The sequence below is a fragment of the Stenella coeruleoalba genome (assembly GCF_951394435.1).
Source record: "Stenella coeruleoalba genome assembly, chromosome: 8".
Lineage (NCBI taxonomy): Eukaryota > Metazoa > Chordata > Mammalia > Artiodactyla > Delphinidae > Stenella > Stenella coeruleoalba.
The window spans coordinates 27,011,371-27,028,747 of record NC_137154.1 but is presented as its reverse complement, the minus strand read 5'-3'; the positions used below and the strand labels follow the sequence as shown (position 1 = coordinate 27,028,747).

Here is a 17,377-nt window from a genome sequence, read left to right as displayed (position 1 = left end):
TGGTCAGCATTTTAAACACTGGACCTTCTATTACATATGTAGTGGTACTGCATTTTAGGTGTATTTTGCATTCCCCTAATGATTAGCATCTTTTCATATGCCAACCATATATTTTCCTTGTTACAGTATTTGCCCAAATCATTTATCCGCCCATGTTTTCTTGAGTTGTGTGTATTTTTCAAATATATATTATTTGAAAATATTTCTCCTTGTGTATAGTTTGTCTTGTCATTCTCTTACAATGTCTTTCAAAGAGCAGAGTCTTAATTTTAGTGAAGTCCAATTTATCAATTTATATTTTTGTGGATCATGCTTTTGATGTTATATCTAAGAAAGTTTGACTAATACAAGATCAAAAATATTTTCTCCTATGTTTTTGTCTAAAATATTCAGTTTTAGTTTTTACATTTTAAACCTATAATCCATTTTGAGTTAATTACTGTTTATCGTATGACATATGGATCAAAGGGTTTTTTTGCATATGTATATCCAATTGTTCCATCACTGTCAAAAAATAAATCCTTTCTCCACTGAATTTCTCTTGCAATTTCATCAAAAATCAATTGACCATATACGTGTGGATCTATTTCTGGATGATCAATTCTATTGATCTAATTGTCTACTTTGGTGCCAACAGCACACCATTTTTCACAGGTATCATTTTATAATAAGTCGAGGTCAGGTCATTTTTTTCTTCTTTTTGAAAATTGTTTTGCCTATTTTAGGTCCTTTGCTTTTCTATATGGATTTTAAAATCATCTTGATAGCTTTTATAAATGAGCATGCTGGGCTTTTTATTGAGATTGCGTTAAATCTATAGATCAATTTGAGGAGAATGGACATCATAACTATGTAGTCTTTCAATCCATGAACACAGTATATCCCTGCATCTATTTAGGTCTTCTTTAATTTTACTCAGCAATGTTTTGAAGTTTTCAATAACCAAGTCTTGTACATATTTTATCTGATTCATATTTAAGTATTTCATACTTTTGATGTTATTGTAATTGGTATTTTAAAATTTCTAAAATTGTTCCTAGTACATAGGAATACAAGTAATATATATATTGATTTCAAGCTCTCAAACTCGCTAAACCCATTTATTAATTCTAGAAATTTTTTGTTGGTTACATAGGATATTCTACATAGATAATCACACCATTTGAAAATAAAGATAGTTTTACTTCTTCAGTTCGTATCAGACGTCCTTTTTTTCTTTTCCTTTTCTTGTTATAGTGGCTAAAGGCTTCCACGCAATGCTGAATAGGTGAGAATGAACAAATTTGTCTTGTTCCTGACTTTAGGAGGAACCATTTGCTCTTTCATCATTAAGTATGATGTTAGATGTAGGTTTTTCATAGATGAGCTTTGTCATACTCATAAAGTTCCCTTCTATTCAGCTTTCCAAAAGTTTTCATTAGGAGGGGATGCTGACTCTTGTTAAAAGATTTTTCTATACCAATTTGATGTTCATGATTTTTTCCTTTTCAGTCTGCCAATATGGTGATTTACATTGATTGATTTTCAAATGTTAAATCAACTTTACTTTCCTGGGGTAAGCCCAACTTGATCACGATATATTACCTTTTTTATATATTATTGTATTCAATTTGTTAAAATGTTAATTTTTTTTGTATTTATGTTCACGAGGGATATTGGTCTATGATTTTCTTTTCCTGTAATGTCTTTTTGCCTGTTTTTTGTTATCAGAGTAATGCTGCCTCACAGGATGAGCTGGGAAGTATTCCATCTTCTTCTATTTTCTGTGTGAGAATATGGAGAACTGGCATTATTTTTTCGTAAAATGTTTGGTAGAATTCCCCAGTGAAGCTAGCGAAACCATCTGGACCTGAGGTTTTCTTTGTGGGAAGGTTTTCAACTAAAAATTTAATTTCTTTAAGAGATATACGACTATTAAGTTACCTATTTCTTCTTGAGTAGACATTGGTAGTTTGTGCCTTTTAAGGGATTGGTCCTTATCACCTCAGTTGGCAAATCTATTGGCACATCTTTGTTCAGAATATTCCCTATTATTCCTTTAATAACTGTGTGATATCAACTCTCTCATTCCTGATACTGGTAATTTGTGTCCTTTCACTTTATTCCCTGAACAGTCTGGCTAGAGGTTTATCAGTTTCTTTGATCTTTAAAACAAAAACAAAAACAAAAACCCAGCTTTTGGTTTTCTTGATTTTTCTCTTTTTTCCTGTCTTCTATTTCATTGCTATCCACTCGAACTTTTACTATTTTCTGTCTTCTGATTACTTTGAGTTTGATTTGCTCTTCGTACTCTCGTTTCCTAAAATGGAAGCTGAGGTCACTGATTTGATATCATTCTTCTTTTCTTACATATGCATTTATATAAATTTCCTTCTAAGAACTTCAGTAGCATCCCACAGTTTTTAATATGTGTTTTCATTTTCATTCAGTTCAAAATACTTGCTAATTTCCATTTTGATACCTTCTTTGCTCCATGAGTTATTTAGAAATGTGTTACTTTTGTCCAAATATTTGGGGGTTTTCCAGAAAGCTATCTGCTATTTTTTTATTTAAGTATAGTTGATTTACACTGTTGTGTTAATTTCTGCTGTACAGCAAAGTGATTCAGTTATACATATATACATTCTTTTTTATGTTCTTTTCCATTATGGTTTATCACAAGGATATTAAATACAGTTCCCTGTGCTATACGGTAGGACCTTGTTGTGAAAGCTATCTGCTATGGATTTCTAATATAACTCCATTATGGCCAGAGAACGTTTATAATACTTAAATTCTGTTAAGGTATTGAGACTTGTTTTATAGCTAGAATATAGTCCATTCTGTTTAATATACTGTTACTTTAAATGAATATGTCTTTTTGTTATTGAGTGCATTCTTCTATAAGTATCAACTAGGTCAAGTTGATTGATAGTGTTGTTCTAGTCTTCTGTATCCTTACAGATTTCTCCTCACTTGTTCTATTAATTATTGAAATAGGATATTGTTATTTCTGACTACAGTTGTAGATTTTTCTCTTTTTCACAGCAGTTCTATCGGCTTTCACTTCATGTATTTTGAAGCTGTGCTATGAGGTGAACAAACATATAGGATTGCTAAGTCTTCTTGATGAACTAATCCCTTAATCATTATGAAGTGACCCTCTTTATCCCTGGAATATTCTTTGCACTGAAGTCTACTTTGTCTGATATTAATTTAGTCATTCTGGCTTTCTTTGGATTAGTTTTATCATTGCATACATTTTTCATGCATTTACTTTTAACCTATTGTGTCTTTATATTTAAAGTAGGTTATTGGGACTTCCCTGGTAGCACAGTGGTTAAGAATTCACCTCCCAATGCAGGGGACACAGGTTCGACCCCTGGTCAGGGTACTAGATCCCACGTGCATGGCACAACTAAGAGTTCACATGCCACAACTAAGGAGCCCACCGGCCGCAACTAAGACTTGGCACAATGCAAAATAAATAAATAAAATAAACAAAATTTTTAAAAATGGATTTTAAAAAAGTGGGTTATTTGTAGGTCAGCATATAGATGGATCTTGCTTTTTTATCTAATCTGACAGTGCCTGACTTTTAAATGGGGTGTTTAGATTATTTACATCTAATGCAATTATTAACACATGGGTTTAAATCTACAATCTTGTTACTTATTCTTTGTCCTGTTTTTTGTTTCCCTTTCCATCTTTACCTGTCTTCTTTCACATTAACTGAGTATTTTTTAATTATTTCATTTTATCAACTTTTTTGGCTTGTTAGACATATAACTCTTTGTTATATTATTTTAGCTTCAGGATCCCTCATAAACAACTTTAATTTACCAGTCTACTTTCAATTGATATCATACCACTTGACAAATATAGTATAAGAACTTTTCTTCAGGCTTCCCTGGTGGTGCAGTGGTTGGGAACCCGCCTACCAATGCAGGGGACATGGGTTCGAGCCCTGGTCCGGGAAGATTCCCACATGCCGTGGAGCAACTAAGCCCATGCACCACAACTACTGAGCCTGCACTCTAGAGCCCACGTGCCACAACTACTGAGCCTGCATGCCACAACTACTGAAGCCCACACGCCTAGAGCCTGTGCTCCACAACAAGAGAAGTCACTGCAATGAGAAGCCCATGCACCGCAACAAAGAGTAGCCCCTGCTCGCTGCAACTAGAGAAAGCCTGTGCACAGCAACAAAGACCCAACGCAGTCAAAAATAAATTAATTAATTTTTTTAAAAAAGACCCTTTCTTCCATTTCTCTTATTGGCATTTGTACGGTTGCCTTCATATATTTTATATCTACATGTTTTTATCTCCATAATAAAATTATTATTTTTTTGCTTTAAACAATAAATTATATTTTAAAGAAACTTAATAAGAAATGAGGTCTTTATATTGCCTATGTAGTTATTATTCCCAGTGCTCTTCATTTTCATCTGATACCATTTTTCTTCTGCTTGAAGGACTTCCTTAAACATTTTTTGTTCTGTAGGTCTGCTGGTGACAAATTCTTTCAGTTTGTGAATATATCTGAAGTCTTTATTTTGCCTTAATATTTGAAAGATATTTTCATTGGGAGATGATTTCTATACTGACAGGTTGGGTTTTTTTTCCTTTTAGTTTTTAAAGATGTTCTTCCACTTTCTTCTCACTCTTATTGTTGCCAACAAGAAATCTGCTGTCAGTCTTATCTTTATTCCTCTTGTAAATAATAGATATCTTCCTCTCTGTGTACTTAAAAGATTTTTCTCCTTATCACTAACTTTAAGCAGTTTTATTACGATTTTCCTTGGTTTCTTTTCTCTGTGTTTCTTGTGCTTAGAAGTTGTTGAACTTCTTGGATGTGTGGGTTATAGTTTTCACAAAATTTGGAAATTTTTCAGACATCATTTCTTCCAATATTTTTCTGTTCTCCGCTTCTTCCCTTCAGAGACTCTAATTATTCAGAGATTAGGCCATATGAAGCTTTCACATCGCACTGATGCTGTGTTCATTTTTTTCTTCAATATATTATTTTTTCTTCTCTGGCTTTCAATTGGGAATAGTTTCTATTGCTATCTCTTCAAGTTCACTAATACTTTCTTCCACAGTGTCTAATCTGCTATTAGTCGCATTCAGTATATTTTTCATGTCATACATTGCAGTTTTCATACCTAGAAATTTGATTTGAGTCTTTTTCTATCTTCTATGTCTCTATTTAACATGTTCATTCTTTCCTCTAGCTTCTTGAATATATGGAATACAATAATAACAACTGTTTAATGACATGAGTATTAATTCTATAATCTGCATCATTTCTGGGGCAGTTACAATTGATAGATTTTTCTCTTTATTGTAACTCTGGACTAAGTGAGCTGAAGTATCTCTGTCTCCGTGTCCCATGGTTTGCCTTTGTCATTATTGCAAGTTGACGCTTTGTGTGTTTCCAGTTTACAGCATTGACTCTGCCCCAGAAATCTTTCTTATTACCTACTCCAAATATAGCACCACATCAACTGGGACTTGCTTTGAGTTTGTTTGCCCCTTCTTGGGAACTGTGTGTTTAGGACTCTACTAGCACTGGCCAGCTTGTGAGATAGCAAGCTACTGTCTCCCTCATCCTTCTGCCTGGGTTTCTCAATTAATGTACGCTACTCATTCACTGAGGTATCTACTACCACACTTGGCACTCACTGGCAGTTGTTTGACTGGATTTTGGCCTACAGACTGTGTAGTTTTGTGGCCAAGAGTGACTTATAGATTATGGTTACTTAATTTTTGCATTCCGCCCCAACTGCTTAGTAGCTATGACCTCAAGTAAGTGATTAACACCTCTATATTTCAATTTCCTCACCCATAATGATAGTAACAACACTTACCTTATCAGGTCGTTGTTAAGAGTACATGTAACAATGTGGTATAGAGAAATCAAAATAGTGTCTGTCTCGATTTGCTGTTGTCACTGTTAGAGTAAGAATTCTAGACTCTAGAGATCTGACTCTGTAGATTACATTCCCAGCCATTATGTAATGTTCTAATGCCTTTTGGACAGTCTGCTTTGCATGTTAGAGAAAATTTCCCTTCTGTATTTGTGGCTGAGCCAGTTTCTCTGGTGCCTAAATGCCCTTGTTCTGCTTTCAGCCCTAAGCACATCGCAAATGTCTATCCAGCCAGAAGTAGTTGGCTAATAGCTTTCTAAGTCTTGAAGTACTACAGGACTTGTTTTTGTCAACACTAGGTAAAATCAAAAGACAAATGAAAAAGAAAGCATTTAGGAAAGGTAAATCACCTTTCTTCCTTATTGCTAATTTTTTCTCCTAAATCTATTTTTAATTTTATCTTACCAAGTCAGAGAAAAACAAACAGGAATGGCACTTTTGGTACCTTACAAGCCAGCAATTTTTTGTCTCCTTGATTTTTCTTTCACTGTTCAATATTTCACATTCAGAAGATGGAGAAAAGGTTAGGAATACATATAGAACATTAAATTTTTTAATTAATAACCAAAATGGATATAAAGAAAGGAGTTTCAATAATTATAGAGTAAAGCAGCAGCTTGTCTAAAACACAGATACATACTGAACACCAACTTTTCACTTCTAAAAATATCTAAGAAACACTATCAAACTAAGTGGTATATACTTTCAAGCTTATTTTAGAAAAATTAATATTGATATTTTGAAAACAAATTTAAAACCTAATGAAATTTCCATCTAAGCCAGGAAGCATCATGATCTGACTGCTTGGGAATCTTGAAATTAACATTTCTTGTTTTGAGGTAAATGGCTCATAAACATTACCTTTTCTGTAGTATTAACTTGTATCCTTCTAGTGATGTTCCCTCAGTGGCCTTGACTCTGACTGGATGACCAATAGCTAGGCAGCCCTGAGTTATCGCTCGGCTCAGGATCATTCCAGTCTTCCAATGAATAGAGAAGGGGGAGAAAGGTCTAAATAAGTTAAAAGAACCAGAAAATTCAACAATGTGTCACAAATAGTGAGGTCATTATGCCTGGATAAACCCGGATATTAACAGTTGCCAAAAGTGAAACACTACCCACAACTTAGCAGTCAGTGAGCCCTGCTCAGAATCAGTGATGTTCTGTCGGACAAGGGTGGCATTTTACAGTTCAGTGCAATATAAAACAGACCTTGATATCTTCATCTGTCCTTTTTTTCTGTGCGTATTTCACAGTGCAGCAATTTGGGGCCCATCACGTGTCACTTGTTATACTTATAACTACAGAGCTTACTTGAAATATGTATGCACAGAAAAAAAAGAGTGCAGTGAACTGAAAAGATTGAAACAAATCCTTAACCTTTGTACCAATTAAAAGTTTTACTCTGGGTCTAAATACCATGGGTTAAGCATTTTAAGGTGGTTTATGAACTGCTTTTGTTTTAAATGTTAGGATTCTCAGATAAGGAAATTGATTGAGAACATTGTTTGAATGGCCATTTAACAATTTTCTTACTTAGTGAATCAACACAGCATTTTAAATAAGTGACAACCACTTAGGAATTTATTTACACATATTGAGGATTTATGTCATGGAAACTTCTCTGTTAAGAACAGGTAAAATGATTTATTTTGAAAAAAAGGATAGAACTCTAAACCTTAAAAGATTTTCAAAATTGTTTTCTTTTAGCATGTGACTTTTATTTCTCACGTTTTTGTTGTGTGGAAAAGAACTACACAATGACTTAGGAAAAATATATTTTTCTAAATTTTTGTTCTAATAAGCCCTGAATGGAATCCTCTTTTGAACATGCCTGTCTATACAGAAAGGGAACTCCTTGGGGTAAGAAAAAAGAATCACCACTTATTAAGCACTTTTTGTATACCAGATTGTACGCTTGAACTTCACACGTATTTTCTCATTTAATCACCACAGCAACTGTGCAAGACAGGTGTGACTAACTTTATTTTATATATAAGAAAACTGTAGTTCAGTGCAGCTAAGTAACTTACCCAAGGTCACACAAAGGATTCTAATTCTGATCTATCTAACTCCAAAACTCATACTCTTTGCATCAAGCATTTCAATTAGTTTAGGAAAATTTTTAGACAAGTACAGGTTTTCTGATATCATGAAATTCTATGAACAGATACCATAGAATTACAGAATATGAGATCTGGGAAAATAACCTTCCATATCAACTGGTCCAACTCTTCTACCAGAAGACTAAGGCCCAGATACGGTATGTGACTTACTTGAGGTCACATAAATGTTCAGTGGCAGTCCTAAAACTAAAACACTTCCATCAGTGCTCATAAATTGGTCAGATACAGAGCAGTGTTTTATATTACAGTGAAATGTCATAAGTTTTGAAGTCAGACAGACCAAGAATCTTTCCTCTACCAGCTACTAGCTTCAGTTTTTTCAGCTGTATAATGAAAACCTGCATAGTTTTTATAAGATTAAATGAGATAATAAATGTGTATAAGATGCTTAGCATACGTTTAACAAAATGGCAGATATTATTACTAAATCAGAAATAAAACGCAGCTTAGGGCTAGTAGTTAATAGAGTCTCCAGGTTGGAAGCAGATCTAAGAAATATCTAATCTCATTCTGCCTTTGTCTATGAAATGAATAATATTTCTTAGTACCTTTGTGTCTCAGTTACTCTATATTTTTGTTTTTAACTCCCAGAAAAGCAAAAATAAAAGTTAAGGGCAATCCAAAATTTCATATGAGAAAATAGTTTCAGTCTCTCCTACCCCCTAAACTAAGTAGCAGCAAACTTGCCTGGGTGACTCTGCACCCATGGAAGTGCTAAAAAGAAGCAAAAATAGTCTCCAGGGAGGGGGCAAAGGGAGGCACAAGAAGGGTAGATACAAGCTGTACCATCTCTTTCCAGACGTAAATATTTGGTGGCAATTACAAAACGTCTTTCAATAGCAAGAGGGAAGAGGAGAACAATTATATGTTCTCAGTTTAAATCTGATTCAATAGTATAAGAATAAAGTTAAAAAAAATAGTGCCAATACACAGGAATAAAATATATTAGGCATTGTTCACATTTTATACTCAGGGATTTCTTTTAAAACTATCCTTACTAAGACCATGTGCCATCACTATACGGTGCTAATCCACCAAGCTCTGCAAATCTCAACAATGAAGACTAAGGAGCGGAAGCAAATGAGATTCAGACAAATCTCATGAAAATGGTGAGTCTGTAGAGTATACCTAAGCTCTGCGCTAGGTTTAAATACATTCTGCAGTATTAACTAATCAGCACGTCTAAAACTGAGTTGAATGCTCACGTCGGGGTCCTCCGCACTAGACAAACCAGAGCACAGATTCATGACAGTCAACAACCGATATGCTTTCACTTGCATGCTTGTGTGCACGAGGGCATCAGGAACTGGAGCAGCACAGTGAGCCCAGGAAGTTACTTAGGGAGAACAGACATTCTTGGATACCTTTGTGATGAGCCACACACTGGCTGCAGGCCACAGGGTGGATGGTGCTATGTGAGTCCCACTGCTCTCTTCACCACTTGAGAAATTCCGCTTTCTGATGGAAACAGAGGCATGAAGGACAATATTGGGGTTCACCTATACCATGAGAAGAAGCATGTTTTTAACTTACAGTCTGAAAGTTAACCTTCCTCAACATACTTAACCAAAATAATCTAGAACATTATGTTTCTGATTGAGAAGGTCTCTTTTGAAACAGTAGTGTTCAATCCTATTAAACTCAATTCAATTAATATTTGTCGGGCACCAGCTCTGATAGGGAAGGCCCCGGACTGTGTGGTATGGGATATGATAAAACATTTTTCCTGCCCTAAATAAACTTACAACTGTAGAGGCGATAACACACACAATTTCATGTTAAGCTCCATATGTTTGATTAAATAGTGCTATAGTATGCAAAGAATGGTAGGCTCATTTCTGCAGGAGCAACAAAAAGTGAAGCATCTTGAAAGAGGTAACATCCGGACCAGGCCTTGAAGGATGGAAACAGTTTGACAGGAATAATGAAGAAAAAAAAGGTGTTCCAAGCAAAGGAAAATAGTATAATCAATGCACCTTAGGATTTATTGGTAGTCTCAAAAGGTAAATCTGGCCAAACTTAGAAGGCGTCAAGTGTAAGGCTATGGAGTTAGGTGTCAGGAGGGCTTTCAAGCTTTCAAGCAAAAGGGACTGGATTACAGAAGATTTAGAAAGGTTGACCTGGCAAGTGTAAACATAATGGATTGCAGAATGGAGAGATCAAATGCAGGGAGAACAGTTGAGAGTTTGTACAACCTCATAAGAATAAAGGGACAGGAGCTGAGACTTCAGTGACAGTTGTGGGAATGAATGGGAGGGGGCCGACTGGGGAGACACTGTATCTCTATCCCATGTGTTTAATCAGATGACAAACGCCAAACGTATTGTGCACCTTCTAGCGTTTCTCACTTAGACCTGATTGTCAAATTAACAGTCATTCATGTCATCTGTCAGAATTCTACTCCTTCATATTTAATAAACTTTATCTCCTAACTTATATGATCACTTTCCCTGAATAATCATGCTAACTTTTAAAGTGCTAATCCTTATTTGTATAGGATTATGGGAATATGCCAACTTATGCTTTAAACTTAGTAAATGACGTTGCTTCAATAACAGTTAAAATCCTTTTCAAATACTGAAAAGTCTATTCTAAATCTTTGCTAATCCTAGATATTTGTTGAGTAGCAGATGATTTTTTAAAAAAACAAAAGTTAAATAATAATTTAAAAGGTAATGTTTTACAAGTGTGAACAGGCAATAACAAAAGGGTATGACCAATATATTTGATAATTATTCCATAATTATCTATAGTTATTCTACAATGGAAGATAGTTACTTCTCTAGAGAAGAAAATGTCATATGACTCCTATATGTGAAAATAAAAATTTAAAACTACAGCAACCCCACCACATAAGCAGATTTGATTTACAGCTCTTTGATCGTGTATTCCCCAGTTAGCTAGTAGTGGCTGATTCTGGAGGGGAATCCCCCGCAGTTTCTGAACAATGGTAAACTATATTCTACTAATCCATCCACCACAGGACACGGCATTTAAAGTAGCACTCTTAGTCAACCTCCTAACTCCAAGTTGCCATCACACTCAAAACTCTCCTCTGAAACTGGGAAGAAGATTGTTTTGACTGGAATGTCAGACAGAAGAATCGTACTGCCAACTGCTTCTTTGTACAGCACCTGCTGCCAGTGCCTAAATTCTTGTTATCTCCACAACATGGTTTAATCTTTTAACAGTTGGCTTATTGGTGAAGAGCGAAGGGGTCCTTTGTGTCTGTCTTGGGTTGGCACCCAGTATTAACACCATGCTGTTCTCTGAGAGATATTTTGCTGGACGGTTCCCAAGTGATTCCACATAGACCAGACAGAGCCAGGCCCACTAACTCAGCTTCATTTCACGTTGCTAAAAAAGAAAAATCCTGCCAAGTCTGGGGTTCTAACACACTTAAAACTGACAATGGCCATTAAATTCTCTTCATGATGTCACTTTCCTTTTTCTTTTTCATTTAATCTGATAGCTTTGTTGTAGATCAAATGTTTAGGAAGGTGGGGGAGATAAAAATTGCAATTCAGAAAAGAAAAGTGCTCGGACAACCTGCAACATAATATGCCATGTGTGTCTCTGAGTGTGTGTGTGTGCACATGTGTGTGTACATGTGTGCATTCACGGGCACGTGTAGAAAAGCATTTATGTTGAGACAGGTCTCCAAATATATACCATAATGTATGTCATTAGAAAACCTTTTTAAGTCCTGTTGAGAATCAAAACAAGAAGCTTTCTTTTATTCTTTTGAATACCTATATACATAGCTTCCTTTAAATGACCATTATGATTTTGCTTGTCTGAAAAAACTGTGCTGATACAGACGATGCCAGTGATAAAAAATGATGCATACATGTACTGGGCCAGTTAGAGCTTCTTGTTTAATTTTCTTTCTCCAAATCACCAATGAAAGTGGAGTAGACTTCAATATTCCTGTGCAATTTCAAAGTAATAAGGTCTTTTCCTACAGATCTACTGAGGAGCAAAATATAAGACAATGACATTTTTCTTGAAAGAAGGAGCTCATAGACCACAACCTTCATTCTAAACAAATTGTTTACTACACAGAAACTTTCTAAGGTTTTTCCTTTTGACAGTAATTTTAGGACCAAGTGAAATAATTTACTATACAAATTAAAATCACACCTACAAGAAATGTTCTACAATCTCTTTCCTCATGTCCCTGATATTCACTCTTATTGTTTCCATTCTCTAAATCTATAGCTGATCAATCCACCCACCTCTAAGACCAAGAACTGGAAAAGCTGGGAAAGCAGAAAATATTAGCGAGTACCTAATTATGCAACCAAACAAGGGAAAATATCTAGGATCTAGGTGTGCAGTCCTCAAATAGATTCCAACTCTTGGTCTAAAAATAAGGAAGGGACTTGCAGTTTCATTTAAAGTTCTGTGTCCTATTCTAATGTCAATCAGTTCAAAATTTAAATTAAAATTTTTTATTTACTCCAGTACAAATTATGTGTAGGAAATATTATTTCTTGAGGACTTGCTCTCCAAAGAAATAGGACAGTAGAGAATTGTTTGCCTTTTCCTAGCCTCCTTTGTGACACACAGAATAACATATTCTGCTAGCATCCATGACTGCTTAATTTACAAGTAAACTTGTAACAAACATGCCATAATTCTAAAATCATAACTTGGTGTTTTTCTTACTGTTTCCATACCAAAAGTTGTCACTAATGTGCTGCTTATGTCTGATCATACTAAAAGGATAGGATCGAAATCAGTTTCCTTTTCATTTTGACAGAATATATGACCTGCCAGACACCGGAGTATATTTTTCTGCTATATTTTCCCATAACCAGGTATTCCTCAAGCTATTCTTCTCATGAATCTTTTTTCTTTTATATTAACTACCATGAAGTTTGTCTTTCACCCACTGCATGGAAACATATAATTTTATTTCCCATAAACTAGAGCAATGTAAAAATGTTGCCAATTTATGTAACAATAGAACGAAAGATGTATTCACCAAAATTCTCCACTTGTAGTAGATTCCAAATCTTTTTTTAGAAATGGATAAAAGAGCAACAGGTTGTAATTGTCAGGGTTATATCTGTCTTCCACATTACTAATAAGGATTATATGTTCCAAATTTTTCTCTGTAGGAAGGGTTTTACTTGTCAATACGAGATTTAAAAGAACAGTCAGGGGTTGGGCACTGATATCTCTATCTCAAGCCAATTTTAAAACATATGCATTAAGACTATCAGCTTCTGCTCCCTCCTCTCTATTCCTGTTGTAATTCTCTTAGTGCCTTCTATACTGCCATGAGCATCAAGATTCTACAATAAAATTCCCTGTGGACATCCATCACCTCTGCCTGAATCTCTCTTTAAAAGTGCTCCTTTTCAGGTTATTAAATTGCTATTTCCAATGTACTGATCACCTCTCTGTATATGATTGGAGGCATTTTTCTGAAAGGATGTAAAAGGTTTCATAGCTAAGGGGCCATTTTTCTTTGAAAGATTCTCTTTACTATCCAGTTTATCAAATCTTTGCTTTCTTATACCACTATTCTGAGTAGACTGAAATTTTACTCAAAAAAGCTTTCTTCTAAAAATACAATAGTGTATAAACTTTTAGGATGAGTTGTTTTCTCACTTTCGCTGAATCATTAGAATGAATTAATAGTGATAAAATAACTGTGGATTCTTATTCTCTCATTTTTCAACATTAGAAAATATAGTTTTCTTTTAAAGTTCTACTTTGGCTTAAAATCAAAGAGAGAATCCTTTCTTGTTCTTTTCCTCTGACAACTCTCCACTATACATTCCCCCCCACCCCAGGTTTGACCTGCTTTCTATTGAAGGAGTTAATTAACTAGTGAATTCAATTCCATTTAGCTAACTCTGAGTATCTAGATACTGCAGCAGAGACAAGAATGATCAGAATGCCCTTTGCCCTCTAGGTATTTCTAATCTGAAGGGCAGGGGTGGGAGGATAAGATAAGGACCTCCTGAGATATTTTCCTAGCACAGGATCAAATAAGATCTTGTCTCTGCTTGAATATTTCCAGTGGCTCCTTGTTTTCTACAAAACATCCAGCTGAATTAAGACCCTTTATGATATTGAGCTGCAAGAGCTGCTTGTATATTTTGGAGATTAACCCTTTGTCCGTTGATTCCTTTGCAAATATTTTCTCACATTCTGAGGGTTATCTGTTTGTCTTGTTAAAGGTTTCCTTTGCTGTGCAAAAGTTTTTAAGTTTCATTAGGCCCCATTTGTTTATTTTTGTTTTTATTTCCATTTCTCTAGGAGGTGGGTCAAAAAGGATCTTGCTGTGATTTATGTCAGTGTTCTTCCTATGTTTTCCTCTAAGAATTTTATAGTGTCTGGCTTTACATTTAGATCTTTAATCCATTTTGAGCTTATTCTTGTGTATGGTGTTAGGAAGTGTTCTAATTTCATTTTTTAACATGTAGCTGTCCAGCTTTCCCGGCACCACTTATTGAAGAGGCTGTATTTTCTCCATTGTATATGCTTACCTCCTTTATCAAAGATAAGGTGACCATATGTGTGTGGTTTTACCTCTGGGCTTTCTATCCTGTCCCATTGATCTCTATTTCTGTTTTCGTGCCACTACCATACTGTCTTGATTACTGTAGCTTTGTAGTATAGTCTGAAGTCCAGGAGCCTGATTCCTCCAGCTCCGTTTTTCTTTCTCAAGATTGCTTTGGCTATTCGGGGTCTTTTGTGTTTCCATACAAATTGTGAACTTTTTTGTTCTAGTTCTGTGAAAAATGCCATTGGTAGTTTGATAGGGATTGCACTGAATCTGTAGATTGCTTTGGGTAGTAGAGTCATTTTCACAATGTTGATTCTTCCAGTCCAAGAACATGGTATATCTGTCCATCTATTTGTATCATCTTTAATTTCTTTCCTCAGTGCCTTATAGTTTTCTGCATACAGGTCTTTTGTCTCCTTAGGTAGGTTTATTCGTAAGTATTTTATTCTTTTTGCTGCAATGGTAAATGGGAGTGTTTTCTTAATTTCTCTTTCAGATTTTTCATCATTAGTGTATAAGAATGCAAGAGATTTCTGTGCATTAATTTTGTATCCTGCTGCTTCACCAAATTCATTGATTAGCTCTAGTAGTTTTCTGATAGCATCTTTAGGATTCTCTATGTATAGTATTATGGCATCTGCGAACAGTGACACTTTTACTTCTTCTTTTCCGATGTGGATTCCTTTTATTTCTTCTCCTTCTCTGATTGCTGTTACTAAAACTTCCAAAACTATGTTGAATAATAGTGGTGAGAGTGGGCAACCTTGTCTTGTTCCTGATCTTAGAGGAAATGGTTTCAGTTTTTCACCATTGAGAACGATGTTGGCTGTGGGTTTGTCATATATGGCCTTTATTATGTTGAGGTAAGTTCCCTCTATGCCTACTTTCTGGAACGTTTTTTATCATAAATGGGTGTTTAATTTTGTCTAAAGATTTTTCTGAATCTATTGAGATGATCATATGGTTTTATCTTTCAGTTTGTTAATATGGTGTATCACATTGATTGATTTGGGTATATTGAAGAATTCTTGCATTCCTGGGATAAACCCCACTTGATCATGGTGTATGATCATTTTAACGTGCTGTTGGATTCTGTTTGCTAGTATTTTGTTGAGAATTTTTGCATTTATGTTCATCAGTGATATTGACCTGTAGTTTTCTTAATATCAAAAAAACAAACAACCCAATCCAAAAATGGGCAGAAGACCTAAATAGACATTTCCCCAGAGAAGATATACAGATTGCCGACAAACAGTTGAAAGCATGCTCAGCATCACTAATCATTAGAGAAACGTAAATCAAAACTACAATGAGGTATCACCTCACACCCGTCAGAATGGCCATCACCAAAAAATCTACAAATAAATGCTGGAGAGGGTGTGGAGAAAAGGGAACCCTCTTGCACTGTTGGGGGGAATGTAAATTGATACAGCCACTATGGAGAACAGTATGGGGGTTCCTTAAAAACTAAAAACAGAACTACGAGATGACCCAGCAATCCCACTACTAGGCATATACCCTGAGAAAACCGTAATTCAAAAAGAGTCATGTACCACAATGTTCACTGCAGTTCTATTTACAATAGCCAGGACATGGAAGCAACCTAAGTGTCCATCGACAGATGAATGGATAAAGAAGATGTGGCACATATATACAATGGAATATTATTCAGCCATAAGAAGAAATGAAATTGAGTTATTTGTAGTGAGGTGGATGGACCTAGAGTCTGTCATACAGAGTGAAGTAAGTCAGAAAGAGAAAAACAAATTCTGTATGCTAACACATATATATGGAATCTAAAAAAAAAAAAAAAAAAGGTTCTGAAGAACCTAGGGACAGGACAGGAATAAAGACGCAGACGTAGAGAATGGACTTGAGGACATGGGGAGAAGGAAGGGTAAGCTGAGACAAAGTGAGAGAGTGGCATTGACATATACACACTACCAAATGTAAAATAGATAGCTAGTGGGAAGCAGCCACATCACACAGGGAGATCAGCTCCATGCTTTGTGACCTCCTAGAGGGTTGGGATAGGGAGGGTGGAAGGGAGATGCAAGAGGGAGGGGATAGGGGGATATATGTATACGTATAGCTGATTCACTTTGTTATACAGCAGAAACTAACACAACGTTGTAAAGCAATTATACTCCAATAAAGATGTTAAAAAAAAAGTACACACACACACACACACACAAAAGACCCTTTATGATATGATACCAACATTCTCAGTGAAATCTACCTTTCTCTCCATTCTACTCTAATGTGACCTAAAATATGCCCAAACTTGGAACACTGTTTGACTTCAAATCATGCAAAAAATGTTGCAAGAGGAACAGCACCAAATTCAAAGTCATTATAAATGGTACAGAATGGATGCAATGGGGGTATCAAAGCCAGAAACATCATATCTGGTTTGGGCATGGTGTTGGGGTAAAGAAAGACTTCATGAAGCAGGCACAAATCAGGTAAGGTTAGAATGATGGGTAGGATTTCAATAAACATTTATTGAATGCTTACTATATGCCAGACACCATGCTAGGATATGGCACAAGGGTGACAGAGAAGGTGGGGGGTGGTGACAAAGAAAGAGAGGTTGTTGGGCTTCCCTGGTGGTGCAGTGGTTGAGAGTCCGCCTGCCGATGCAGGGGACACGGGTTCGTGCCCCGGTCCAGGAAGATCCCACATGCCGCGGAGCGGCCAGGCCCGTGAGCCATGGTCGCTGGGCCTGCGCATCCAGAGCCTGTGCTCTGCAAATGGAGAGGCCACAACAGTGAGAGGCCCGTGTACCCACCCCCCCAAAAAAAAAAAAAAAAA

The 17,377-nt window shown here is 35.8% G+C and overlaps 1 protein-coding gene across 1 annotated transcript in view; it reads right to left on the bottom strand.

The window, feature by feature from the left end:
• Window positions 1-17,377, bottom strand: part of DCDC1 (doublecortin domain containing 1) — a 461,265-nt gene that overhangs the window by 184,950 nt on the left and 258,938 nt on the right. Inside the window, 3 exon segments of the mRNA XM_079930692.1 lie at window positions 6,773-6,906; window positions 6,908-6,922; window positions 9,402-9,536. Coding sequence (XP_079786818.1) covers window positions 6,773-6,906; window positions 6,908-6,922; window positions 9,402-9,536 — 284 coding nt within the window.